This window comes from Parastagonospora nodorum (assembly GCF_000146915.1).
Source record: "Parastagonospora nodorum SN15 chromosome Unknown scaffold_14, whole genome shotgun sequence".
Lineage (NCBI taxonomy): Eukaryota > Fungi > Ascomycota > Dothideomycetes > Pleosporales > Phaeosphaeriaceae > Parastagonospora > Parastagonospora nodorum.
Window position 1 is genome coordinate 774,514 of NW_001884562.1, and position 27,448 is coordinate 801,961.

Genomic DNA, 27,448 nt, shown 5'->3' on the forward strand with positions numbered 1-27,448 from the left:
TGTTCACTAATGCGAGATCAGACGGCCAAATTGCATCACTGGCCACACCAAGATCGTGGCCACGCAACTGACAAGAATCGACATCACGCGAGTGAAATTATCTTAATGTCTTCATTGTGATGTATTGAAGTCACCAGGAATTCATACCGCTACAGATGATACATGTTGATGTTCAGTTCTAATTATGATTATTTTAGTCTTTTGATAGAAACATATGAACGCCGTTGCTTTTGATAACAAATGAGAGCCTCGCAGCCTCTGAGCATACTCCTTCAAAACCTATCACCATGACTCCCACTCTAACCGTTCCTTACTTCGCAGCAAACCTCGACTTCGCCCTCAACTTCTCGCCCAAGAAGAAAAGCGCAAACAACCCAAGACTACAACCAACCGTAAGCCCTCCCAGCAAGGAGACGCCGCGATTAACACCCAGATTGTGAAACAACGGGTAGCTGAAGTGAATCGCACCCGCCGCCAACGCCGACCTAGTAAAGTCGTTCCCAGCAAAAAGCGACGCAGCATACTGCGGGTAAACCAGCGGCAAGTACAAGAAAATGCACTGGATGATGAGGAATATGCCAATCGTCGTGATCACAATGCCGATGCAGCTCGCAATCCAATGGACGTCGGACCGCGCCGTCCAGCCGAAGATGAAGAGCCCGATGGGTACGAGGAAGGTAACATACAACGCGGGAATTAACCGACGCTCAGGGCTTCCGAGGCCGTTGAGACGGATGTCGGGCTCGACGATGGTGTAGATGTACCACCAGTACCAGGATGTTGCGAGCACGACGCCGACTGTGACGCTGAGGAATGTCAGGCCCATTTCGCCGAGATTGAAGCCGTACATTGAGATGTAGACGAGGGGGAAGGCTTCGAAGAAGGAGTAGAAGATGCCGTATATGATCGCTGTATACAATGCCGTGAAAAGGATACTGGGGTCGAGTAGCATGAGCTGGAATGGGCGCCACAGTGCCTCGATGGTAAGATCTGAAACTGACATTTTTGCTTGATCGATCTCGCTCTGCGACTTGATGTTCGTATTGCCGGTGAGTTGTCGCAGGCGTTGAGCGCGGCGGAGGAGGATGTTCGCCGAGGAAGTTTCCGGGAGGAAGAAGAACAAGATCAGAAAGATGGGGGCGTTCATCCAGAGCATCTCCCACAACGACCAGCGCCAGTTCTCCGCTGCCACGCTGAAACCACTGATAATCGGGCCTAGCGCAGGCCCACAAGTCGCTGCAAAAGCCCACAAGGAGAGGACATATGGTAGTTTGATCAGGCTGTAGACGTCCTGGAGCGTTGCACCACCGGTGGCGAGACATGGACTGCCGAAGAAGCCCTGCAGGAAGCGAAGAACGATCAACCCCGCAAAGTTATCCACGAGCGCAGTAGGGATGAGGAGTATAACGAAGATGGCGTAGCTAATGATATAGGGTGGATTCCGTCCGATGATTGGGATTTCGCTCAGGGGAGAAAAGAGCAGTGGTCCGATGCCGTATCCCAGGACATACATCGAGAGACCGAGACTGGCGGCTTGAATCTCCACTCCGAATACTTCCTGCACGCCAGGGATGGAGGGCGAGTAGATGGCCGAGCCCTGTGTAAAGTCAGTTGTATGTCTCAGAAACAATTCGTGGCTGCTGAACTGACCATGTAGAACGCCATTGTGTAGATCAGAATTTGCACCAGGACCGCGGTTTTCTTCCAGAACGAAAAGTTCTGCGGATTGGCCGTGTCGTCTGTCGCATACCAATCAACCAAGATGGTTCCGTCGTCCAATTGTTCGGGATTGATGGGACGACTGGGTCCGCGCTCTACTGTTGCCAACGAAAATTGTTGCTCGAGATCCGCTCGTGAGATTGACATTTGGAGTGCTGTTCGTGTGCCAACGCGGGATATTTGCGTTCGCAGGGTGTGCTGTGTCCGCGCAGTCTGGATCTTCTCGAGGTCATTGAGATCATCGTCGCTGATTGATTCTTTTTGCACGAGGACATTATCGGAGCTGGGCTCTTCGACTTCCTCAGTGGCTGGTCCTTCATAGTCAACGGGCGAGGCTACTGTAGATGAGGTTGGGAGTCGTTTTGGTGAGGGGCGAGCGTGAGTTTGGTATGCGGCTGGGAGTTGGAAATCTGCTTGTTCTTCTGGGTACTGGAGGATACGATTGTTGGTGAAGTAGCGAACAAGTTGCCCAAATGGAGCATCTCTGATGAGAGCTGACATTTTTGTTGAGGCGAGGCTGTGAGACGTGATACCTAGGGCGTGCGGTTGGACTTTGGCAGGATGCACCGCGATAATTGAGTGGACTTGGGCTGGATTATGGGAGTATGCTGAAGATGCGAATTGATACAGCAGACTACGAGACGTGCGGAACAAACATACTTATCCCTCTCCTCGGCGAGTTACTCACTCCAGGCTGATTTCTACTCACTCATCTTATCTCCATCTAAGCATTCGCAGGTCCACTGTAAGCAAGCATTGCTTAACAAATCGACGCACAGAGAGCTTGGCATAGCTTCAAAGCACGCGATCGGTAGGACGAAAAGTGGGGAATGAGTAGCTTTGCTGTCTAATCTTGTTACCGATCACAGCGCAATTCGCTAGCTTGCCCAATCAGAGCTCGATATCCCTGCTCACTTGACCGGATATGGCCTAGCATCTTCACCATTTCTAATCATCCTGCTGTGACGTCATGTGTTGACAACACTTTTAGCCTGGTGTTGAGTTTCGTCCGCTTATGAATCACGACAGCGGGGCTGCGACCATGAACCGCCAGATGCTAGTGAGTCGAGCCGAGCATTGTTGTAGGCCTGAGGTATTGCGCTTGCGGTTTACTGTACAAGATCACAACTCGACAATGCAACGTACATGTTCGGGTCAATACATGAGACAGCCTTCTTTTCTGCTGATGCTTACGTGCGACTCACATGTTTGGCTGACTGTAGTATGTGATCATGGCGATGTTGCAATATTCGATTTGTGCTACACTGTCTTTCAACCATACAATTTGTTAACATAAGCTTCTGTTGACTTTCACATTCTCAGTGCGCTTGTACCAGCTGCCTGCTTTTCTCCATCCAACTCCTGACTTCATAACAAGGCACCAAAAAGCTACTGTGACGGCTGCAGAAGGTCCACTCGCGGCAACTTCGTTTCGGTTTTGGTGTCTTCGAAGACCACCCCCTCTTCAGCTGCAAGTTGTCGCGCCATGTCATGGATCCACATTCGCTCTGGTACAACCGATTTGCCCTTGGCGAGAGTGTCCGCAAGATACAGCCAGCAAAGCGCGTTGCCAACCGTACTCACCTCATCGCTGACGTTGTTACTGGCATACTCTGACATACTGTCATAAGTCGTGGGGCTGGTAAACAAGAGATGAAGCTTCTCGGCCACTGCTTGCGCAAATTCACCTGCATCTCTGGCGACAGATTGTCCCGTCTCCTTGTCTTTCACGTCTCTTTCTATGAGATAACCTGCTCGGTCGCCGACCACCTGTAGAGGAATGCCACCGCGCCATGTTGCAATAATGGGCACGCCAGCATGCAATGCTTCGCTGACCTTGACCTCGAAACCTTCCCGAGTGGAGAGTTGCAGAGCAACATGGGCTTCGCGCATCAGTACGTTCAGTACTTGATCACTTGGTCCCACGCGCATGACGATGATGTCTTCTGCGAACTCGGGATACAGCTTGTTGATGGCAGCCATAGTCTCGTCATAGATTGGAAGCGCGTCCGGGTCATCTATTGCGCCATGACCGGCTATGACTAGTTGGGGTATCTTCTCAATATCCTCCTCATCTTGCATGAAGTGTCTGCGGAGATAAGCATACGATGCCAGGACGTCGGGTATGCCTTTCGCCGGATCGAATCGGGCGATTTGGACGATGTATTTGCGGTTGGGAAACGCGAACTTAAACTTCCGGGTATCGCTCGCAATATCCATGCAAAACTCATGCATGTAGTGCATTGTATCCCCACGTATCCATCTTCTTGTTCAGGCCATCAAGCCAATCAGTCGTGGCAGGCATGTAACCAACCTTTTCAGAAGTAACATTGTTGGGTACAAAGTCAGGAACCGGGTGACTTACGAACACATCGCACTTCTTAACATTTTGCCATACCCAATTCCAAACTCGCGCAGTATTAGTACTTTCATCATTGGCCCGGTCGGCGCGAACCTGAATGTGACTGCGGAAGATGACTGGACGATTAGGGTCAATTTGCTTAGCAATATCGACGAGTTTTGGCATCTGCGGATCGTCGACGATGATAACATGGGCTCCACCTTGATCTGGATGGGCAAGAGGCCCTTTGTCGGGTTTGATCCAGTATCGTGCAGCATTCTGCTCACACCACTCGTCGAGCATTTTAGCTTGCTCATCTTCGAGCTGAAGCTTCTCGTCCACGCCCTGGAGAATGTTGTGATTGTTTTTGGTAATCCGGAAGATCTCACTATTGGGTCTTGGGACATACCTGAGAAAGAGTCAGTACGGGTACATGCTGAACAAGCTTAAACCAATCTTACCATTTGCATTTAACACCGAGAAGACGAAGGAACCGAATGAGGGCGTGTCTCATTAGGGCGACACCGCCACCTTGGGGCGTTGTATTGAAGAAGGCAATCCTGATATCGTTCTTCTTGAGCGAATCTGCGAAATGCATGGTTGTCTTCCAGGTGTTGGCATGAACGGAGCTCTTGTAATCCTCAAGGCTGGTGAGTTGCACAACTGAATCAGCATCGACAGCGACTTCATTGCGCCCCTTTACCATCAATCGTGGAACATTGCCTGGGCCGTATTTCCTACATACTTGTCAGTCCTTACGACTCACGCAAGAAGGCAGGGAGTCCTTACTCAATAGCCTTACGAACCACTGAGTCAGACTCTTCGTCTACCTGAGACTCCAAGTTTAGAAAAGGTTCTCCCCGTGTTTCGTCGGTAAATGGTGCGAAAACAAGGCAGACAACATCAATGCAACTCCACAGCAGACTGGGAAGCTCAGGGCACAGAACAACGGCTTGCTGAGTTATACCAGCACCAGCAACCTTGTGATGATGTTGCTTACGATATTCATCAATCATTTCGAGAACAAAGGTTGCCAAAGTCTTGGTGGAATGAACAGCCTGGGACGTTCCGGATGTGCCAGTTGCCGGAGTGTCAACACCGGAACTAGACCCCGAAGACAGCTCAGAGCCACTAGCAGCCGATACCTCACCCGGGGGATACTTTCCTGCGGTGTAGTTGATAGAGTATGTTCCATCGTGTGCGGTTATGCCGATCACAAATTCATCGGGATGATGCTCGTCCTTCGCAATGGCGATACCCAGGTAGACGACCTAGCATGCGTGAGCTTTGCCTGGTGCAACTACCATACCGCTGTTACTAACGTCAAGTCTTTTGTGGCCTTTTGCCTTGATAGAGTTATCCCTGATATAAGCTTCCTGCATGCGCAGGTTTTTGAAGGCCGGTGATTTACTTCGCATCGGCGAAGCAGCACTCTGGTCTGGAGTGATGGCGGACATGCTGGCCTGTCAGTATTTTGGAAGTGAATAGTGTGGTCTGATGGATGCTGTAAATTAAGACTGGAGTGATATATGCGAATAATGTGCTGGTGTGGTAAAGACGGTAAGGGCCGGCGAGCCTTAAGTATCAGCACGATATTCACATTCGAGCATGTGGGCTCCGCCGCCGCACGCACATGAATTGCGCCCCCGTCGATTGCAGATTGCAGCTATATGCTGTCACAGCGGGACGTAGTGGCGATATACGCTGTTGTATAGGCCGTCCAGATCATGACTGCAGCCGTGAAGGGCCAAACATTCACAATTCATGTAACCGTGGCGCCTATGTAGCCAGATATCGAAAGTAGGAAACGGCGAGTGACAGGGTGACGCGGCGAGGTTTGGGGTGGAGCATTTGACTGTCTGATACGGCGATGCGGAGGCATGTTACCGCTGCAGGAAGAACATAGACGTCCGCGATACCACACGATCAAGGGAAGACGCAGCCAAAGCAGTCACCAAGACGCCATCTGCTGGGTGCCGTATTATTGCAGTGAATAAGAGTCGTTTGACATGAACGAGTTTTCTGTCCTAGTGTTCATTCAAGGGTGATTGGCGATGGATCTGCCATGACGCGGGGCTGATCAGCGTAAGCTGACGGTCGTGAATCCCGCCGTCGAACGCGTACAACCATCGTCGCGGACTGTAGCGCGGGTGAGCTAGACGTTACCCGATTTGTGGTCGTGGCCTCTTTGCAGTTCGTGTTCAGTCATTGGTTGATTGGTGCGAGAACGTGACGGGCACGTGATCTCTGTCCGCCCAGGCGGGCATGCCCACGGGTGGATATATCGGTGAATCTTTGGCAGTGCCTGCAGAGGACACTGGCGGAGTTTCGGTGTGCATATCTTCTCAACAGTAGCCGTGACTTTGCGCTGCGTACATCGCGAGCATGTCCATCTCAGTGTGACGATGGCGATGATCTCCACTCGTGACCCCTCGACGACCCTTTCATCTCGTGATGACGGGAATCTATGGTTTCTCGGTCCATGAGGGTGGTTGGAAGTCGCATTTGACCGCGGTGAGTGGCAAATGGCATGCTAGTTAGCGGGCAGCGGGAAGGGTAACCATTTTTGCTAGCCGAGCAGCGGGCCTGGCAAGGGTCTGGTATCACAGTAGTTCGTGTGAAGACGCCAGCGCGGCAGCAATAGGAGCAGTGGTGAAGGCATCTCAAGACGCACGAGACGCAGCTACTGTAGCGTGCCAGATCAACAGGCAAATGGCAGTCGCGATGGGTAAGCTGTGGTGTAGGTAGACAAAATGTTTGCCTTCAGCCCAGATCTGAAACGGTCGTACCAAGCCAGAGCACAGACATGGCCGTGGACCCACACGCGCTGCCGCCATCTTCGCTCCGCTCAAACCTCGCGTTCTCCAACCTCACCGCAATCATCCGTCTCCACTGCATCGCCAGCTCCCCTCCGGCTCCTTCTCACCTTCCCATCCGGCATCTGTCGCGCCCACGTTCGGGCCGGCCTTGCGTGCTCGTCTTCTTCCCCCACAGCTGCTGAAGCTGCGCGACTCCAGCCTCGCCAGCCTTGCGCCCGTCTAGGCACCACCACGCCCGTCGCAACCTGCTTTCGCCCGTCGCACGCCCGTCGCAACCAGGCGCACCCCAATCGCCGCCATGAACCACGGCTACCCTCCTCCCCGCGTCATGGGGGGCCCCCAGGCAGGCCCGACCCAGCGCCTCAACGAGCTCCTCGATAACATCAGGACCGAGTTCGAGACCGAGTCCCAGCGCAGCGTCGACTATGAAGGCCAGAGTGAGTGAGCCACTGCGCTGTCCTGCAGATGAGAGAGGCGACATGTTTGTGCGACACAAACAAACACATGCTGACACGAGCCCCCAACAGTCACCCGCCACATCCAAGAGATTGAGATGATTCGCGGCAAAGTCTACTCCCTGGAGCAGCAGCATAACCAGATGAAAGCAAAGTACGTCGTTGCCCGTCCCACGTGCATTTGACGCGTCCGCAGTGTGCTTCGACATGCTTTTCGACGTGGCGCATTCATGCAGCCAAACTTCACGCTACCCAGCAGCAACTGACAATCTCCCAGGTATGAGGACAGGATTGCGCAGCTCGAGCGCGAGGTCGAGGCCCGTGGCGGTCCCAGCCAGAACTCGCAACACGGCCCCTCCCAGCCTCAGCCCCCTCAGATCGGCCATGGACCCAGCAACCTGTTTGGCGGCATCATGGCCGGAAGCGCTGCGCAAGGCGGCCCAGGTCTGGCGCCTCCTCCACAGGAGCCGCAGCAGCCTCAGGGCATGCCACCACATCTAGGCCCACAAGGCCCGCCGGGCCTCAATTCTGCACCCGGTCCCCCAGGACCACCACAGCACTTTGGTGGCTACCAGCCGGGTCCCTCTGTCAATGGTAAGCTCCACACTCCACTGCTACGAGCAACGTAGCTCGCGAATTCCAACTCGACCATTTCACTGCCTCCGCATCTGCAAAACATGACTTCTAACGCAATCCAGGATATGCTCAGCCTCCACAGCCTACGGCTTCGCCTGGCGGTAAGCGTCCCGGCCCGCGTGGTCCTCCAGGAGGCCCTGCCACTCCCCAGCAGAACAATCCTACACCTTACCCCGGATCGCCTCACGTCCCCCGCCCGACGCCGCCCCCTCACCAGCAACAGAATGCATTGATGCCGCAGAACCAGATTTCTTTGGCCCAAAGCAACGTGCTGGCCGATCTCGACATCGAGCAACTGCCAGAGAACCTGAAGAAGGAGGGCAGCGATTGGTTCGCCGTCTTCAACCCTCGTGCCCGCCGAGTCTTGGATGTTGATCTGATCCACAACCTCCCTCACCAGAGTGTCGTCTGCTGTGTGCGCTTCAGTCTTGATGGTTGTCGTGTAGCGACTGGCTGCAACCGCTCTGCTCAGATTTTCGACGTCGAGTCGGGACACCCCATCGCCCATCTTCAGGATAGCAGCCTCCCCGAGGACGGCGATCTATACATTCGAAGCGTTTGCTTCAGTCCCAACGGTGCTTACCTCGCAACTGGTGCTGAGGATAAGGTCATCCGTGTAAGTAAAGCTGTGACGCAGTGCCCGTGACTGTCGCTAATATGCATCTACAGGTCTGGGATATCAACAGCCGCCAGATCAAGCACCAATTCACTGGTCACGAGCAGGACATCTATTCCCTTGACTTTGCCCGCAATGGTAAGATCATTGCTTCTGGCAGCGGTGACAGGAGTGTCCGTCTGTGGGATCTTGAGAGAAATGAGCAGGTTGCAAACTTCTCCATCGAGGACGGAGTCACCACCGTCGCCATTTCTCCGGACAACCGTTTCGTTGCTGCCGGGTCTCTCGACAAGAGTGTCCGCGTGTGGGACATTGCGAGCGGAAACCTTGTCATGCGTCTCGAGGGAGAGCAGGGTCACAAAGACAGTGTTTACAGTGTGGCTTTCGCTCCTTCTGGCGACCGCCTGGTCAGTGGCAGTCTTGACAAGACGATCAAGATGTGGGAAGTGACCACCGGATCTCGCTTCGGGCCCGTACACCAGCCAAGCGGCAAGTGTGTACGCACTTTCGAGGGGCACAAGGTACTTATCTTCCACACCACGTCTCCATTTTTTATGCTAACTTTGCGTGACAGGACTTCGTTCTTAGTGTCGCCCTCACACCCCATGGCGATTGGGTGCTTAGTGGTTCCAAGGACCGTGGTGTCCAATTCTGGGACCCGCACACTGGTGTTGCGCAGCTCATGTTGCAAGGACATAAGAACTCTGGTACGTTTGACAAGCAGCTTGATCTAGACTTCTCGGCTAACCGCACAAAGTCATTTCCGTGGCTCCTAGCCCAACTGGCGGTGTTTTCGCGACCGGTAGTGGCGACATGCGCGCTCGTATCTGGAGGTGAGTGACATCCAATCCAATCCCTACGCATGCAATCCCCCTTGACGCGATGTCTCCCTCGAGCCACGTCATTGACTGTTGCAAACCTTGTTGCATTGCGACATAGTTGTACTCACAGCAAACTGTCCTATCATGACCGGGCTGCAATAGCTGCGCTACGCTGTGATGGCTTTGGCTGGGGGCACACAACGCCACAAGTTCGCTGGCGACAGCAAGCTCGTGAGATGCACTGCGCAACCATGTGCACATATTGCCCTGCGTTTTGTGTTTTACTTCGGAAACACTATCATATTCATGAACATGATGCTGACATGACCATAGGTACGACAGGTATCCTGGACCTTAGGAGGCACAATGGCTGCTCGACGACTCTGAGTTACACCCGTCACCTCCAATGTCCGATCTGTGACAGCTGCATGAATCTCATCAACCAACACGGCTGTCTGGCGCCCCTACGTGCCAACCGCTACCTACAATTCTTCAAGATAACCTTCGTTAGTATCTTTTGCACACTGGGATGGAAAGCCTTATTGATCAACTGTCTTCCCCGCTGTGTTGGGACATCCTATGGATCTTTGTCGTGGGACGCCCGAAGAAGGGAAACTCTTGATTCAGTGATTAGTATCTACAATAATTTGGGCGATGAGGGGATGACGAAAAGAAAGTGTTCTTTAGGCTATGTTGTGTCTAGTGTCGATGATTGCACGTTACGTTTGAGTTTTTAGGTAGTTTCTCTATTGATTCCCATTTCTTCTTTGATCTATGCAGTATGCGTTCGTCTTAACGTGTTGCGATAGACCACATTTTATCACCTGCGGTGAAAAGCGACCACGGTGCCTGAAGCTATACACATGACACATGGTCTTGCCGTCGCAATCGAAGTCTAGTGACATTGTGTATAGCTTCAAGCCATTCTCTGCTATTGTCACTTTTCTTCATAGTTACCAACTTCCAGTACAGTGTCTCTCGAGCTGCAGAAGAAGCAAGATATAACTAATGCAGCCAGGCTGCGACAACAGTCTAAAGACACCAGAAAAAACGACGAGACAAAGTCGCGAATCACTCCAGGCAGTCTTTAAACTTTTCTTAGAACAGACTCAGGTAGAGTTGTCTGCACGCAGGCTAGGACTACAGTTCTGCATGTGAATTTGCGAAGCTCGCTTTTTTCCTACATCGTGAGAGAGAGTGTCTGTCGCCCCTTGTCACTCGCATCTCTCCACATTCCGACATAACCCCTACATTTGTCCAAGATCAACACGTGCTCCACCAGCAAGCCTCACAACACGTGTTGCGCAAATCCCTTGCTTCAGCCTCACTGAACAAGGCAACCCAATTCACAGGACCGCAAGCATCTTCCCTCTCTCTCCCTTGACGTGCAGAGTGTCTGAGTGCCGCGGCGCTGCAGCGCACAAACCGTGGAACGAACGCGTCTCCATGGCCGCACAGGTTACCAACACGGCGGTTTTCCCAACTCGACCCTTGATGTGGGTGGGTCGATCGCGTGGGTATGTTGTTTCCCCATAACCATGCGTCTGGATGCAGATTCTGCGCGGAGATGTTGGGAGCCGATATGGCTTCGGCGAGACTTTGTTGGAAGGATACCCGACTTGTGCTTGGTGAACCACTATTGGAAAACACTGTACGCTTCCGTGCCCGTGCCTTGTGTTCTGGAGAGGTTAGGACATGGTGGAGTGCACATGGAAGGGAAGGGAATGGGTGCGGAAGAGCATTTGTTGGCGTTTGGAAGGGTGCATTTGGAGCTGGTGTACCCGGCTGGGCAGTGCCGCTGCGCTATGACGTGATACGTTGTTGGACTGGATGGTTTTATGCATATTTTGGACGTGGGATTTCTTTGAATTGTGCTTAGGGCGTTTTAGCAGTGATGCTGAAATCCCAGGGGGGCATCCTTCTTCCTCGCCGACCAAGAGCTGTAGTATGGTAGTGAAAGAACCCACTCGCTTCTGCATACCTTGCCACAATACAACACACACTCCATGGTCGGATATCTGGCTCCCGGATGATCGAGTGGATGCTCAGCTAATATTGGTGAGGATTTGCGTTGGGATGCTGTATACGGCGAGGAACTCAGCCAACCATTCCAACATCGTCGCCACAGGCTCTTCGCTTCACTCACGATCATACCACCACCGCAGTCGCTTCCAGAACTGTTGAGGGCCCGTATCTGTGGTTCTTGATCTCAATTGTTGTTTCAAAGGCCTGCCATCAAGACACCATCCCGGACTCATCTCAAGGAAATCCCATGTTCTTGTGACCATCTTGGCCCCCATTTTCGATACCCGGCGGTATGGTCGCAGCCGCACTGGTTGAAACGTACTTAGGCCATACTAGATCCGAGTGATCGGTCGTTAGCCTCGGCTTGTCATCCACACAGGCGCCCATTTCGATCTGAAGTGGCATTTGGGGCGATTCGCTGTTGGACGTGGGGTGTGCACCAAGCGGCGATGGAAGGATGCTCGATGCGTGTACGCGTGGACCCGGGAGCTTGGGAATCCTTGATCCTGCTCATCATCCCTTGATGTTGCTGCGTGGGTACCATGAGACTTAGGTGCTTGGGCCTGTTGTTACTATTTGGAATACACGTCACTCAGTCGCGATGAGTAAACGACACGAGCATCCAACAGCATAGATACCATGGACCGTGTCTTCCTAAGAAGCTACTGCACGCGGATTTGTGCCATTCCACGGCTTAATTCCAGGGCTGTAAAAGTACCGAAGTATCGTGTTACCAGGATGTCAAATCACTCGACGCCAGGAAACGCACCTTTGCCGCTCAGAGCCTCCATTTAGCCAGATATGCATTGTTACCAATGGCTTATCCTGCATCTAGCTCGTGTCGGAGACATCTAGGGCAGATTGACATGTCGCTGCGTCTGCGCTTCACCGTGCTCAAGTTTTGCCCCGAACAAGGCTAACCCGCTCTCCCCGACTACACGCTAGCAAGCCCGCCCAGCACAGGTCCCTAATTGTAGTTTGGTGTTCCTGAGTTGCAAGGAAGTCTCTGAAGGAGGATGTACCCGATGCGGTCGCAACTGCATGATCGAAACCCAGCCCAATGTACGCGCCCAATCTGCAGATGAGTGGAGACATTCCAGAACAGTAGCTTGAGATCTCGTAAGAAATTGTGGTGTGATGGGTATGAGATCGAGACTAGAGGATGCTGTGTGAGTGGGCTCGTATCGGATGAAGCCAGCCGCAGCGATGGTGTTAGAGAGTTAAGACATGCGGAGGTGCTTGCCGACGTGCTTGAGGTGACACAGCGCGCACACACAGATTGGATACAGCAGGGAAAGAGGCTGAGGAGATTACAGACCTGACAGATCGCCGCGGTCGGCTACTTGCCGTGACGTTTGACACTGACATGGGCTCCCGCAATACAGAGCTTTCGGCAGTGGGTCTCAAGTTCCTCCACCTCCCGCGGCACCTACCGATCAGTCGTACTTTCTTAGTCAACAAACTCACATAACCATGTGGCCGGTATCAGAGCGGTCGGCGAGCTATCGTGTATCAACCCTGCTGATTGTATCGTGCATGCCGTGAGGCTACCGGCTGCAGCATCTTGCGGCATCACATGCGCGTCGATGGAAAGGGTGCGATCGCAAGCCTTTAGCGCACATTTAATGACAAGATGACAAAAGAAGACCCGATGTAGCATCATTGCCGGCGAAGGCAGGAGCCCGGGAGCTGCGATGAGCAGACGACGAGACGACCTGTCGTCGTTTGCCGATCTACGATGCGCGCAAGAGATTCGCGAGGACTATGCCGGCTTGACGCATTCGAACGACGGCCTCCACCATTGGCTGCCTTGCTAAATGGACGCGTATTGTGGCGATTTCCAACGGGAGGGTGACACCAAGGATACAGCTAAGAGATATGGTCAGTCTACCAGATGGTCCAGCTCCGTGTTCAACTTACCGCCGCGTTTCCACTTCCCGCGGGAAGACCACCTAGTCGACTCCGTCTGTGTTCCTCGGCTGTGTTTCGGACAGCGTACCCACCACCCGTTCGGGGCCAGCCGTGTCGTTTTCATTCTCCTGAGGAGAGCGATACCCTGATGATGATAGAGGCGTTAAGGATCGGCCCTTCCTCGACCCTTCTGCGTGTTCGCGCGGTCTACCGCTTCCACCATTTTGGGTCAATCTTGCATCTGACATGGGTGTCAGATCTGGAGAGGTTATTGTTACGATTCGCCAGCTGTGGTAAGAATCCCGTCATGGGCTTACGGGTTGTTCAGCAGATGCAGTAGCTTCTGCTGAAAGAACGAGGGCCTGCTCAATGCGATACTGTAGGCGATGTGTCGGAGCAATTGCATCGATCGGTTCAGGACGCTTATCGCAGCTATGATGCATGCTCTCATGTCACATGGAAAGCGCGAGATTGCTGTGCGACAAGACGAAGGGCTGTACGGACTGACCGCAATGTCAAAGGAAAAGCAGGCGATTTTGTGTCACCGATCGAACACCTGCAGATAGAAATGTGGTTACACGAAGCGGAGGAGAACTTCCAACGGCGGCCAGAGACATTATCTACGCTCGGAAGCAATTCGCGAGGGGAAGCGGGTCTTCCCCGGCGCAATGCAGTAAACCTCCCAAGATGGATGTAGGAGTGTAGCTCGGTTAAGCGAAACGAGCCCGAATCCGGCCTCGAGCCAATTGTCGCATTCGCGTCTCTCAGCACAGAACGAATCAAATTGTTTAGGCACACACGTACGTTTGAGGATCAAGTTGAATTCACAAGTGCAATTGCTTCAAGCATGGAGCACCCACTTTTTTGATTGCTGTTATCAGCGTGCCGAGTCATGCGATGATGCCCTCGCCTTCAGGTCAGCAGATGTTCGTTCTGCGATTGTATGGGTCTGCGTGCTTGTCATCAGTGCGTCCGCTCTGATGTCGAATGTCTGAATGTCTGATTTATGGAAGGGGCCATGATATGGTCTTCGGAACCTTGCGGATGTGATTTGGTGGGCATGATTTTGGGCAACCAAAGTGCTTGATGATCGGATCGAGATCGCGACTGAGTGTAGCCGTATATGCCCACTGCTGCTGCTGCCACAGTATGAAGGAGTCATGTCGGCACATGATCTGTTATTTCCATTGATCGTATGATGTCAAGCTCCGCTTCAGGCATGCTCAAGTGGACGACGACAAGCTGAGACTGTCCCTTGAGGGCCCTGCTCAGCTGAAAGTCTTCCAGATCTCATCGCCATTAAGGTCGGCCTCCCCGTGGCGACGGCAGGCTACCGGCTGGCGGAAGCACAAAAGTGGCAAACCATTTCTGACATGCACAGAAGCTAGCAGAAGCGCCCACGGAGGAGTTTAGACCCATAAGAATTCGATAGGGCATAACGGACCCGCTTCAGGCTGCGGACGTCATGCTTGGAAGATGAGGAAAGGCTGATGGCAACAGATCTATGGGCCAGCTGCCCAAGCCTTGTAATTAAAGAAGTCTCGACTTCGCTCATGCCGTGAGAGACTGAGTTTCGGCTTTCTTGTGATGTTTGTTCCAGGTCGCTTCCGCAAATCGTCCATTAAGATAGGTATTGTCTCATGGTGTAAACACGTCGAAATGATCCGGGGAGCGGGGCGCTCGAACATCATGCAGCCGCGCAACGCGTGTAGTTGTGGTTGAGGAACTGGATCAGGGAACATGGATGATGAAACGTACCAGTGATGTCTCGTTCAGATACATGCTAAACCCAAATCGAATCTGACAGACGTTGGCGCGATGCACAGCGGCGTCGGGTGCGTGCTATGCTCCGCCGCAACTTAGACGAAAAAGAGCGAGAGTGGAATATTGACAGCATGTCAATCATGACAACATGTTGCTCGAGCGAGGTTTGCGCGATCATCGGCCCAGAATGCCGATACAGCATGCTATGCGTCGAGCATACTGGGGAGAGGAGCGGAAGCTGATGGCGACACATGCGCCGAAAAAGGGCCGCGCCCGCAGCTTCCGCGCGCCGCGGGGAACTGGGCGCATGCCAGCCCATTTATTATTGAAACCATAAACCGCCCAAACAGACATTGGGCGAACACGATCAACAGGATTTCCAGTGGTGCGTGCATGGGCAGTATCCGACGCTCTCAGGCGCCGACAGGAGCTGAGCATGCTCTCAGGCCTCTTGAATCTGAATTACGCGCAGTTTACAAGACCAAACCAGCGGCTGAAACTCTGAGTGCCACTGCTCATCCAGAAGCCCGCTTGTCACTTGTCGCTCATCCTGTAAAGTAACGACCATAGACTATCCGCACGTCCCCTGTAACTGTTTGGAACTACTGCAGGTCCTCGCTTTGGGCTTGACAGCTCTTATGCCCGTTTGCTTGCGTCATCTGCATGGCGGTCTGATCAGAACGACTATGCCATTCATGCACTGGATTTGAGAATTCTGAACGGATCAATTGGTGGAAAGCCTGTAGCGCATCCGGGGATGCAAAGTGCGACTATCGCACGATCCAGCAATGCATCGTCACGACCAGGTGTGTTGCGACTCAAGGTCAAGAACGAACACGAAAGCGAACGGTCACGGCGGTGCCGAATTGTTGTCGCCCTTCTGGCTACGATCGACGAAACAAGCACTACGATCATGAGCCTGGCGTATGGGAGCTGCGTGACAGATGTGGATCGCACAAGAATGAGAGATGGTGGAAGAGAAAGACGATGGATTCTTCGGTGCGTGTTTTATGCGAAACCCTCGTCCAGCAAATGTGCAACAGTATTCGCATTTGAGTGGCCACTATTTTACTCACAATGAGCTCGTGTGTTGTGGTGTGTGAAGGTACTTTTGCGCTCGGACGATAGGGCCATTGTCGGCAATCAGGCCCGGCCTCAAGACATTCTAGAGCCATTACCAGGATCTTCAGCAAATGGCCCCGCCGCTTCGTAAGAAACTCCTGCAATACTCTTGCAACAGCAATCAAGACAAGGCTATGATGGCCCACACGGTGGCATACGGTAGTATACAGAGCAAGGTCTGGCGGCACTGCCAAGTCTTATAGAGAAAAGCCAAACTTGGGCGATACATACTGTTGGTGTGAGATGGTCAAGTCTCAAATTGTATTGCCGTTTGTCTCAGCGACGAGGCCATAAGTCAAGGAACACGGGCGAGAGATGCAATCGGACCCTGACGCAACCTGAGGAAATGGGCGTCTGCACTTCCGATCGAGGCTGGTTCGTGTCCAGGTCACCGGTAACTACTGGAAGTAATGGAGCAGGGGAGTCACAGGGGAAGTATGCCAGCTGCAGTGACCAGAGTCAGTCGGCGATGATCGAGCCAAAAGTAGCGAACGCGAAGTCTCAGTGGCGGGCAGGGCTGTGTTTGAGTGCCAACGAAAGCGTATTGAGGATGAGCAAGGGAGGATGGCTGTATGCATGTCCATCCGAAAAGGGAAGAGCACGAGGAACCAGCATGGTGAAGCGAAGGATGGTGAGGATGTACCTTTGCGGATTGAGATCCAACTTACAGACAGGCGTGCCTGCGTTTTATTACTTTTTTCCTAACACTCTAAGTCAACCAATCATGTGTTCGGACGGACCTCGGATCTTAAGGGCCGCCCCACAGGAGCAGGTGCACGGATCCTTTTCGTCATGATTGCTGTGGGATGACTCGCTCATCACCCTCATTATTTTGCCCAATTATGCCGCATCTGCGACGGGTTGTTTCTTACGAGACCAGGACGCACCAGAGCCCTCACTTTCCAAGTGCACTGCTTGCGTCTGCCCGTATCGTGCGTCCACGGCTGTTGCTGCGTGCGGGTCCAACCAACCCACGGGCTTGCCCGTGCGATGACCGGCCAGGGCTTCCATATAGGCCATCCGGCCGCTTTGGGGGACTTTGTTCAGCATGTTCTGGGAGCCACCGCCTCATTACCTAAGTTTAGCCCCGTCATTCGCCGTCTGCCACCGTGGCGGGCTGGGCTTACCTCGATGTGGGTAAGATGAGCTTCGGGAAGAGGCGCCGCCGTCGCTTCTCGTTTGGTTACAGTACAGATGCAATAGCGTGGATTTGCACGCACGTGTGTGGTCGTCCCAGGGCACCTGAGTCGTGTGTTCGATATTGAGCACGAGAACCAACTACAAGATTAAAGTCCAGCCACGATAAGCCAGCAAAAGATCCTCGCCAGGGTGTCTCGCCCTATCGGATCATCGTGTGCGAAGATGGCCCAGCATGCTCGTCAGTATCGCACACCAAGCATCTTCACAACTTCACACTGCGATAGTGGCCGTGTCTGCTACTCGAAATGAAGAGCTCAATTCAATGTTTGGAAATAACAAAATAACACCTACCTCCACCAATGAGCTTTGTCGTTTCCATCAGGAAAGGGCCTCTTTGTGGCGCCCAATGGTATGCGGCTCAGGCGTCTGTCTCGAATGGACGCACCCCCACACTTGTGTGCACCTGAGACCTGCCCATCGCAGCCACTACCTGTCCGCGCAAACTCTTGGAGCGAAGGTCCCGGCTCCGGCCCGTTCAAGATGCCTGTGGGCTCGTACTGCTGGCGCCCCTAGACGCATCCCTGATCCACCGCAGTGACCCCCAGTGCCCCCATTCACACGACACTGCAGACTACGCACCCCTCCCCTGCTATCGCCAGACCCGGTCGATTTTCACTAAAACTGTCATGCCTAGGAATTCCTGTGGCATCCACCCATTACCACTTGGCTGCATACGAGAGCGAAGTTCCCTGTCTATCCTGCTGCATCAGTCGTGGTCTCGATTTCCGAGTCTCTCCCTGTTCCTGGGCCCTTCGGACGGTCTGCTCCACAACAGATCGTCATCCTTGTCCATTCGCGGGATGCAAAGAGGAGCTTACCATCTGTCCATACCTATATGTAAACCCCCAAACTCTCCCTCACCACGGATTGGATCGAGCGAGCATATCGAACTTCATGACCGCATAGCTCCCACGCCACCCCATCTTCTCTCGTCAGTCATTAGCTTCCTCCTGCACTACTGCCCACCTTCACACGGCTATTCGACTCAGCTCGCTGTTAGCTATTTAGCACATACTCCCCACTGTGCACTTGGAGGCACTAGCTCTCCTGTCTGCAATGGCCGCTGTCGTTGCACATCAACAAGCTGCTCTTTGGCATCGACGACTTGACCATTTTCACATCCCCGACGTCCACTTCACCGGCATGATGCCACAATACGAAAACCAAAGGACTGGTGGCAGTGCACCGACATCCCGATCGTTCCTGCCTGCGACAACGCAAATGGACTTGAGTCTGCCTCTATTCTCTGCGAACGGACTCCCAACATCGGTGCCGTACCAATCAAGTGGAACTTTTGCATACGGCTCTTCTGTCGATCCCTACAACATGCAGCAGAGTAACATGCAACACTCGTATTCGATGAACTACACATCCAATCTTTCACCTGCGGTCTCATATGCCGACAGGACTGAGCATCAGTCACTTGCCAACGTCCACGAAGCTCGCCACGCCTTTGCTCTCGATAACGCTCATTTGGTCAAAGCGGAAAGCGCATCTCCCGCTCAATCTAGTCCAGTATACAACAATACTTCATACACTTCAGAGTGCAAGAGATCTTCTTCTGAACCAATGGACCCGTCCAACATCAACTTCGCTACGGACGTCGACACTTTGATGAAGGCAATCCAGGCGAAGCAGACGACATCGACACAGCAGCAAGAAGCACCTCCCAAAGTGAGTCATACATAAGACTGTTCGCTCTAGTTCGATATACTGATCACATCACAGCGTGAGGAGCCAAAAGTCAGCCAAAAGCCGCGTAAGCGGTACCAGTGCCACATGCCAGACTGCAACAAGAGCTTCTTCCAAAAGACGCATCTCGAGATCCATATACGGGCACATACTGGAGCGAAGCCATTCGTAAGTCTTTCCAACCAAAAGCTCAGGGCTTCTATTAATCGATTCCCAGGAGTGCAAGGCACCAGGATGTGGTCAAAGATTTTCTCAACTAGGCAACTTGAAGGTAAGTTTTTCGAGGCTGCACAGTCACTGTACATTTGCTTACTTTGCCATCAGACTCATGAAAGGCGCCATACTGGAGAGCGACCCTACAGTTGTGACATTTGTGGAAAGACGTTTGCACAGCGTGGCAATGTCCGTGCTCACAAGATTGTACACCAACAGATCAAGCCTTTCACTTGTAGGCTCGACGATTGTGGGAAACAGTTCACCCAACTTGGCAACCTCAAGGTAACTATCGCATGCAGCGTGTTGCTAGAGCGTCGCTAATTCTTTGCAGTCACATCAGAACAAGTTCCACGCTTCGACACTCAAATACCTCACGCAAAAGTTCGCCACCATAACTCCAGGCGATTACGTATCACACGCAGACAAGGAGTTATGGGAGTACTTTGCGTCCCTGTACAAGAACTCCAATAAGGGCATAAAGGGACGCGGGAAAGACCGGAGAATATCTGCCATGTCCTCTTCAGCCTCTGTCCATCCCTTGTCGTACTCGACGATGCCCACGTCTAACAATCGAAGCTATCCCGGATTGTACAACCACAACGGTAGTGACCGCAGCAGTCGCAGTTCGTCGGCATGTACGGATCTCAGCAACCAGCGCCCAGAGCCTAATTACGACTTCAACGCACCTATGCAGGCGGGTTATCCGACACAAGGGACAGGTTACGATGACATGGTTTTCCCCGAACGCAAGATGTACTGAGCGACTAGGTCACATGCCAGGAACGAAAACTATACAACATGTATTCAAGATGGGTGATGAGGAGTTAGGGGCCATGGAAAAAGTAGGACCGTCAACATGGTATCCGAGCTAGTGCAGCGACGGTACATTTTTTTGGTCTTTGTCACCTTAAATGGAGTTAGGGCTTCGTGCAACACATTCGGCCATCAGTCATGTATATATCGCCAACCTTCGCTTGCACTTGAACGGCAAATACTCTTTGTACATTATATGTATTACGCGCACCGAAATGAATATCGAATCATGATTCCACGAACAGACCGAAGAATTGCTCGCGTCCAGCAGGAGATTGACCCTTTTACGGTTGTCCAGCGGTGAGTGAGTGACACTGCACTGTGGCAGAGTCGGCGCCTAGGGTTCTACATTCCCGTACCCCAATCCACACAACTCCCTTCCGTCTCCCACGATCGGCAATATCAGAGATTGAGTTGCCGCACAGCATGTGTGACCTCACAGGTCTGAGATGGCTCGATGACGCTTATCTGTCATTGCAGCAATTGTGCGATGATGTGAGTTTGTGGCGTCTGGTGCAGTACGGCTTTGGATCGAGCTGCAGGTCCACCGCCCCACGCGTACTTCGGACGGTGAAATGTTGGTTGAGGCTACGGATGTCCGCCGAACCACAGCGGGCGCTGGGCAGAAGGGAAGGGCCGACTGATGGACCCTCTTACCGCGCGGACCGTCGACAAATGCAACACTAAAACCTCGAGCATCTTCGCACGTGTCCTGTGCTTCCAGCACATCATGGCTGCATCTTCCTCACTACGATCCTGCGCTTTACAAGAAATATTCCCGCGCACTCCAACTCGCACAGACGCTTTCTCCGCGGACTGTATCGGGTTATCGAGATCCAACCCGTTTCGAGCTGCCCATCCCGCGCGCCTCACAGCAAGCCAGCCCCCCTCCTATGCAGGCGTCCAGATACGGTTGTACAAATCTACCGCCAGGCAGCCAATAGGACTGTTGAACTCAATGCCGAGACGATTCCGAGCGCCGGGTTGGTATTTGTGCACTCCCGAAGGAAGCTGGCATATCCCTGGTTGTCGGCGACGGCATGCCGTCGTCGCGTCTTGTGACCATGAAGAACCCATGAACATTTACGAAAGGAGCGAGTGATTTTCAAGGCTTCATAAATGCGCTTCATTATTCTTTAAGGGGATATCCAAACCCACTGATCTGCACATCGTCACCGTAATTCTGGGCATGATCGACGCAGATCTAGCCGTCGATCATGTGGTCCAGAGCCCCATGGCATGCAACTTGGTATGACGTTTAACAGCCAGTCTGGAGCGACGTTCCGAGGTAGTGAGGCTTATTGATAGGAAAAACTTGGTCGGTGTGGGAAGAGCGCATGCTGGGGCATGGGTTACGCTTGAACTTTAGTGGTCCAAAATGATGCAAGATGCTCACTGCTGGGGCGGTGTTACAAGGATTGCACGAGGTGCTTATCGCACAGACTTCCACATTGTATGACCATTGCCTCGACCTTGCTAGTTGGATCCCATGGAGCCAGAAATCATCGTTATGACAAGCACTTTTTAGAATTGTGCTTCGACTGGAGGTGGTTGGTGCGCGTGGGCTGTCATATGCGTGGTCGGGTTTGAAGTAGGCAAGCATACCCATGGTCAAATGGCTGTCACTCCTAGCCTTCATATGGCGCCCCTTCAACCTCACGACTGACCCTTCTACATTACGTACCCGCTCACGACCTCCCCGAAACACGTGGCGGCAATCTTTACTCTTACTTGCCCTAGATTCTGCTTCCAATTCATGTCATGTCATCTCCTAGAGAGTTTCGACACAGAGGGCTCGCCTGCTTGATCGCTGCACCCCACACGCACGCGGCTCAAAGCGCAGAAATCCGCGCGCCATGACCAACTCCAAGACTCTGTTGACGCCCAATTTCAGCTGATGTGCCCCCGGATCGCTCGGTTGATATCCTCCGCCTCAAACTTACCAAGCAGTCGGGACCCGTCCGTTTTGACTGCATGGCCCGCTGTTCACTATCAGCATAGCGAGTCAGGCATGGTGACCCAGAAGAATTGTGCAAAGATGGGGCGTAAAACGCCCATAGTATCATTGCCGCGCAGTACATGAGAAAGTAGTGGACCATAACAGCTGGCTTCATCCTGCCAAATGCCCGAGTTGCGCCGCCGTCCCAGCATCTAGACGTGGCCCCTGTATACTCTAACAGAGCAATTCTCGGTCATGACATTTGCCATGATCGCACAATCAGCTTAACAGAATGGACGGCGACGTGCACGAACAAGGTATTTGTGAAGGTGTTACTAAATGTCAAGCAGGATTTTTGGTATGGCTGGGCGTCCCACGACAGCGCCCCCATGTTTTGTGGTATGTGCTCTACCACACACCCGATCCTGGCACCCTCGAGATTTCCACGTCTTCCAGCGATCCATTTCAAAACACCGCATATGCAACGCTCGCACCCGTTTCAAAACCATGGTCACACCGCGGCCGTATTGTTTCCCTTAGTGGAAAAGCTGCAGCAAAGCACCGATGCTCGGGAACGCCCCGTGGTGGAGTGAACATTCGTTTGTGATGCTTTACCAAAACGTTCCGATCAGCCACTCGTGCTTGCATGAACAGTTTGACACCAGCGTGTATCGCGATTTGAGATATAAAGAAGTGCCCAGCTTTGGATGTTACAGTATGTTGTTCAATTTGGACACAACAGCTCTGTCCCTCCACGTTCAAGAGATATTTGACACGAGCTTGACAGCTTGATACATCACACTCGTACGACCTTACTCTTCACGCGCTCGGCTCACCGCTCCGCTTTCTCGAACGCCGGCAGGTGCCCTACGCATGACAATGATGGCGCTCGCCAGCCCGACAACTCCACATTCCGATAACGTCCAAGACGTCGCACAGTCTCGTCAAGACGGAGTGTACGACCTTCAGCCTACTCCCCGGGAAGACCGATGCCCCTCCTGATGTCTCCATACGTCTGCGTAACCACACTTCCCAAAACGTCGGGTTCGTGGTTTCCTTGCTTGCTCAACTGCATGATCTAGAGCACAATGTTGAGGAGCAACATGCTGCAGGAACTTCTCAATCACGAGGGTCGATAGTATTCTGCGTGGTGACATGCCCTGTCTTTCGGATTCTCACGCCACCGAGTACGTACACCGTTCATTCGTTCCTAGCATCGAATACTTTCCCGTTGGTGTGGAAATGAATACTGCCGTGTCACCCGCGAATGCACCTCACGGACCTGGCCGCGCAATTTACCTCGTTCGATCTCTCATTTGCCCATCTACCCAGCGCTTCGAAACTTCAGCACGTTGCCACATAACCGCCTGTCTCACTCTTCTACTGCAAGCCCAGCCAACACTGGACATAACAAGCGCACATAGTCATACGACACTACTGCTCAGAACCGAGTGGGTCTCAGGAGAGTATGAGGATATTGGGAGCCGGGGAGCCCTACATTGAGCAATGTGCGAGACCGGACAGAGTTGCATACGATATGTAGGAGGCTTTTCTCACATGACCTGTTGTACACCAAACTCCAGGGCAGTGGTTCCGAACGGTACTTCCCGTTTTCACCGATGCGTTTGAGGGCACTACCTACATACCTCGAGCATGTACCCCTGAAGATCTGCCGGCTCGGAACAGAATCTCATCGAGCATATGTGGGCTGATGCCCTGCGTTGCAACCCGACTTCGGAGGGGGCGTACGTACTTGGGTGAGACTGCGAGGTGTATTGAAGGCTGAACAGACACCATGCCGTTGCTCGGAGCGGCAGTTGTGAGTGACACTGCCAGCAAGTATTTGTTTCCTTACGAACGTCGCAACGTTCTCGGCTGTTGGGGCACTGTAGAGGCGTTGAAAGTATGAACTTCCTCAGCTATCCTAGGCGCTCTCTACGCTCACCGGTCCGGAACATGATCAGATGCAGGCGCGTTACTCTATTGTTTACTTTGGTCATGCCGGGTTGTTCCGTCTATCATGCAGGAACGACCCGACTTCGTGTGGGTGGTCGTTATACGTCATTACGACAGCGTGCCAACATTAGCAAGTCCTTGACATTATCGCGAACACCAACGGACATCGCAATCCTAGTAGGCTCACATACCCGTACCGCCCGATTATAGTGAGGTGAACCTCGTGCGGAATCGATGTATCCATCACCGCCTGTCGTAATGATACGGATAGGGTTCTTGCACGAGGCTAGAAACCACGTTCTCGTGCACCAGTCCCACGCGAACGGGAATGCAGGTACCCGAACCCGAGTGCTAGACCTTTGACCGTTAACCATCCTTATTGCGGTAAAGTTGATCATCTTTGTATTCGGAGGATTGAAAAGCCGTTGGAGATGTCACCGGCCTACGCATCACCTGTTCGACGCGTCATTCGAGCACAAAACGACCACGCTTTCTCGCACAGTTGCAATGTGCTCAACACGCTCGGATCATCGCCGTTGGTAACAATTGAGAGCAAGAAGCACAACAGCCGATAGCTCGAGTGAATGTTTGTTGTATGGAACCCCACACGAGCAGGTTGGGCGCACCTACAGCCGGGTATTTGCAGCTGCTTGTCGACCGGGATATCGGGTCAGGATTACCGCGTGAACTGGTATACCGGTATTCGATAGCTCGAGCGTGCGGGATCTGTTCCCGCGTTGTGAGCTTCCCGATAGTGTTCCGCGTTGCAATAAGATGCGCGAGAATATCCGCATAGTGTGGTGTTGTGTCGCGGATCAATTCGTCGCCTGTGGGTGGTTCTTCGCTCGACTATTGGCGGCGTGTAGTGTCGTTGAGCATGTATGAAGGTAGACAGGCTAGAGGATTAATAGCAGGGTTTTGGCAGCAGCGGGAGGTGTTGAGAAGGTCGTGTAGGGTAAATTTGGTAATGATGAGGCGATACCATACGAATGGGCGTAACCATTGTCGTCTTCATGATTGGAAAGATGACCCATTTGGTTCCAGTACCTCCAAGCTTCGTTGATAACGTTGAGTCTGGGAACGGAAAACATGTATAGGATGTGGAATTGGTTGAGCAACCAAATTGATGCTATCGTCGCCTCGTGCGAGAGACCAGCTCGTGCTACAATAACAAATGAACCCGCGCTCAGATGATTACGGTATTCATGCTCAACAGAACCTGATACATCATGTCCTTGGAGAAGGATAGATGTGTTGGTGACGGTGGCGTGGAGTGCACGTGATGTACGAAAAGGGCAATTCGCATTTGTCATCGAGCGGAGTGTGCGGTGAGAGTACGGTAAGCCCACAAACGACAAGAAATCAGAGGAGAGAAAAGACGCGTAAAGGAGGGGGCACTCAGGTAAATCCCGCAGCGCCCAGAAACGGACTGGCGACTGAGAGGGTGGCATGATGGTGTTGCGTGGGTCGTCCGACTGCTCCGAGCACGATCCGAGGCCCATCTGATATGATAAAGGGGTGCCGGTATGTCAGGTCCCGGTCAGTCCACTCGGGCTTCCACGGCTTCTTCATTTCCGTCGCCTTGGAGAGATCACGTGAAGCTGCTAGTGTCGTACCCTGAAGTGTGTGATTGGCAGGTACCCGTTTTTAACGGCCGAGTGATGAAATTTAGTGGGTCGATTCAGGGACTGCAATTATCGCCGTTAAAAGTGCTAAAGTCCTCAAAGGGCTGCCGTCGCCTCCCGTACTGCCCCTGTATTCACTTTGCTCCAGCGCACTTGCACTGCTCTTTCACTTGTGTACGCTGTTCTATCTTGTGCTGTTCCTACATTGCGACAGCTGTTATCCACCCCTTGCCTGCGTGTCCAGGCCCTCCAAAACACAACGAATCGCAGCTCTTTCGTACCTGAACACCCGGCGTTGCGCGGTCCAACCAACGCCCGCCATGGATATCGTCCTCGAGGTCTTCGACACGTTTCTCTTCGACCCGATCTACGCCACGCTGCTGCCAGCTGCGTCGCAATCGCTCGCGCCCAACGCCACATATTCGAGCTTCCGAGAGGAGCCCACGAGCTTCGTCAAGCCTCACTCGTCGTGGCAGTATGAGCCGTCGACACACTACTTCTCCATACAGCCGTCGCAATATGCCTACCAGAGCGCATTGACCCGCGACGACTGGCGACGACAGGCGCTGACGCTGTTTCTCATCACATGGTGCGCCTCTCCAAACAGCCTTCTCAAGCACCCTGGCTAATTCACCGCGCAGGCTCTTCGGCGTCTTCGTCTACTTCATCTTCGCCGGCCTGTCCTACGTCTTCGTCTTCGACAAGGCCACCTTCTCCCACCCGCGATACCTCAAGAACCAGATCAAGCTCGAGATCAAGCAGGCCAACGTCGCCTTCCCGGTCATGGCCGTCCTGACGGTGCCCTGGTTCCTCGCCGAAGTGCGCGGCTACTCGAAGCTATACGACACAACAGAGGAGGGCCCCGGCCGCTGGTACGACTGGGCCCAGTTCCCCTTCTTCCTGCTCTTCACCGACTCGCTCATCTACTGGATTCACCGCGGTCTCCACCACCCGCGCGTCTACAAGTACATCCACAAGCCTCACCACAAGTGGATCATGCCGTCTCCCTTCGCCTCCCACGCCTTCCACCCGCTCGACGGCTACGCACAGGGCCTGCCCTACCACATGTTCCCGTTCCTGTTTCCCCTCTCCAAAGTCGCATCCGTCGCCTTCTTCGTCTTCGTTAACATCTGGACCGTCATGATCCACGATGGCGAGTATGCCCACAACTCCGCCGTCATCAACGGCGCCGCCTGCCATACCATGCACCACCTTTACTTCAACTACAACTACGGCCAGTTCTTCACTCTCTGGGACCGTATGGGTGGCAGCTACCGCAAGCCCAACGACGAGCTCTTCCAAAAGGAACTCAAGACGTGCCAGGCCGAGTGGAAGAAGCAGTCCGAGGCTGCTGACAAGATGATCCTCGAAGTCGAGGGTGACGAGGGCCGTGAATACGTCGAAACTAAGAAGGTCCGCTAGATGAAGATGTCATGGCTGTTATGAAGAATCCTGCATAGAAGTGACGAGGAAGACAGGCGCCCGTGGTTGTAGACCGACCATGATGGCACGCCTGGGGATGAACAAGGGGGTTTGTATATACCATTCAACGCATTCGCTTGCATCATGTTTGGACAGGAGAGCGTGGCGCGCTCAACTGCTGCCTCGCGATTTTAATGTTGCAGCAACAGTTGGCCCATTTTCTAGCATAAGCTATCTATAGAATAATATCTAATGTCACGAGAGTGATTCACTTCATTACTGTTGGTTCAGAATTCATGTGTTGCCATTGACATCTACCATTGATGATAGACGTCCACAGCTCTGGTATCCAAGTA

The 27,448-nt window shown here is 53.0% G+C and overlaps 12 protein-coding genes across 12 annotated transcripts; 7 read left to right on the plus strand and 5 right to left on the minus strand.

The window, feature by feature from the left end:
- Window positions 1–310: 310 nt before the first annotated feature.
- SNOG_09338 (hypothetical protein) lies at window positions 311–2,220 on the minus strand (the record flags this gene model as incomplete). The annotated part of the gene is made up of 2 exons (XM_001799581.1): window positions 311–1,597; window positions 1,651–2,220. 2 exons carry the CDS (start codon window positions 2,218–2,220, stop codon window positions 311–313), a joined length of 1,857 nt encoding a protein of 618 aa, XP_001799633.1.
- An 888-nt stretch (window positions 2,221–3,108) lies between these two features.
- SNOG_09339 (hypothetical protein) lies at window positions 3,109–5,517 on the minus strand (the record flags this gene model as incomplete). The annotated part of the gene is made up of 5 exons (XM_001799582.1): window positions 3,109–3,912; window positions 3,953–4,448; window positions 4,522–4,797; window positions 4,850–5,331; window positions 5,383–5,517. 5 exons carry the CDS (start codon window positions 5,515–5,517, stop codon window positions 3,109–3,111), a joined length of 2,193 nt encoding a protein of 730 aa, XP_001799634.1.
- A 1,660-nt stretch (window positions 5,518–7,177) lies between these two features.
- SNOG_09340 (hypothetical protein) lies at window positions 7,178–9,427 on the plus strand (the record flags this gene model as incomplete). Its single annotated transcript, XM_001799583.1, has 6 exons — window positions 7,178–7,316; window positions 7,407–7,488; window positions 7,612–7,928; window positions 8,033–8,586; window positions 8,640–9,083; window positions 9,161–9,427. 6 exons carry the CDS (start codon window positions 7,178–7,180, stop codon window positions 9,425–9,427), a joined length of 1,803 nt encoding a protein of 600 aa, XP_001799635.1.
- A 157-nt stretch (window positions 9,428–9,584) lies between these two features.
- Window positions 9,585–9,794, plus strand: SNOG_09341 (hypothetical protein; the record flags this gene model as incomplete). Its single annotated transcript, XM_001799584.1, has 2 exons — window positions 9,585–9,638; window positions 9,741–9,794. 2 exons carry the CDS (start codon window positions 9,585–9,587, stop codon window positions 9,792–9,794), a joined length of 108 nt encoding a protein of 35 aa, XP_001799636.1.
- A 1,488-nt stretch (window positions 9,795–11,282) lies between these two features.
- SNOG_09342 (hypothetical protein) lies at window positions 11,283–12,239 on the minus strand (the record flags this gene model as incomplete). Its single annotated transcript, XM_001799585.1, has 4 exons — window positions 11,283–11,347; window positions 11,554–11,684; window positions 11,755–11,931; window positions 12,202–12,239. 4 exons carry the CDS (start codon window positions 12,237–12,239, stop codon window positions 11,283–11,285), a joined length of 411 nt encoding a protein of 136 aa, XP_001799637.1.
- An 852-nt stretch (window positions 12,240–13,091) lies between these two features.
- SNOG_09343 (hypothetical protein) lies at window positions 13,092–13,591 on the minus strand (the record flags this gene model as incomplete). The annotated part of the gene is made up of 3 exons (XM_001799586.1): window positions 13,092–13,301; window positions 13,353–13,411; window positions 13,432–13,591. The coding sequence occupies 3 exons, from the start codon at window positions 13,589–13,591 to the stop codon at window positions 13,092–13,094; spliced, it is 429 nt and encodes a 142-aa protein (XP_001799638.1).
- Window positions 13,592–17,601: 4,010 nt separating this feature from the next.
- Window positions 17,602–17,942, plus strand: SNOG_09344 (hypothetical protein; the record flags this gene model as incomplete). The annotated part of the gene is made up of 2 exons (XM_001799587.1): window positions 17,602–17,778; window positions 17,853–17,942. The coding sequence occupies 2 exons, from the start codon at window positions 17,602–17,604 to the stop codon at window positions 17,940–17,942; spliced, it is 267 nt and encodes an 88-aa protein (XP_001799639.1).
- Window positions 17,943–18,485: 543 nt separating this feature from the next.
- On the plus strand, window positions 18,486–20,097 carry SNOG_09345 (hypothetical protein; the record flags this gene model as incomplete). The annotated part of the gene is made up of 3 exons (XM_001799588.1): window positions 18,486–19,103; window positions 19,134–19,392; window positions 19,760–20,097. The coding sequence occupies 3 exons, from the start codon at window positions 18,486–18,488 to the stop codon at window positions 20,095–20,097; spliced, it is 1,215 nt and encodes a 404-aa protein (XP_001799640.1).
- A 783-nt stretch (window positions 20,098–20,880) lies between these two features.
- On the plus strand, window positions 20,881–21,252 carry SNOG_09346 (hypothetical protein; the record flags this gene model as incomplete). The annotated part of the gene is made up of 1 exon (XM_001799589.1): window positions 20,881–21,252. The coding sequence occupies one exon, from the start codon at window positions 20,881–20,883 to the stop codon at window positions 21,250–21,252; it is 372 nt and encodes a 123-aa protein (XP_001799641.1).
- Window positions 21,253–22,971: 1,719 nt separating this feature from the next.
- On the plus strand, window positions 22,972–23,592 carry SNOG_09347 (hypothetical protein; the record flags this gene model as incomplete). Its single annotated transcript, XM_001799590.1, has 2 exons — window positions 22,972–23,045; window positions 23,202–23,592. The coding sequence occupies 2 exons, from the start codon at window positions 22,972–22,974 to the stop codon at window positions 23,590–23,592; spliced, it is 465 nt and encodes a 154-aa protein (XP_001799642.1).
- Window positions 23,593–24,721: 1,129 nt separating this feature from the next.
- SNOG_09348 (hypothetical protein) lies at window positions 24,722–25,496 on the minus strand (the record flags this gene model as incomplete). Its single annotated transcript, XM_001799591.1, has 2 exons — window positions 24,722–24,941; window positions 25,033–25,496. 2 exons carry the CDS (start codon window positions 25,494–25,496, stop codon window positions 24,722–24,724), a joined length of 684 nt encoding a protein of 227 aa, XP_001799643.1.
- A 494-nt stretch (window positions 25,497–25,990) lies between these two features.
- SNOG_09349 (hypothetical protein) lies at window positions 25,991–27,092 on the plus strand (the record flags this gene model as incomplete). The annotated part of the gene is made up of 2 exons (XM_001799592.1): window positions 25,991–26,259; window positions 26,312–27,092. The coding sequence occupies 2 exons, from the start codon at window positions 25,991–25,993 to the stop codon at window positions 27,090–27,092; spliced, it is 1,050 nt and encodes a 349-aa protein (XP_001799644.1).
- Window positions 27,093–27,448: the final 356 nt, after the last annotated feature.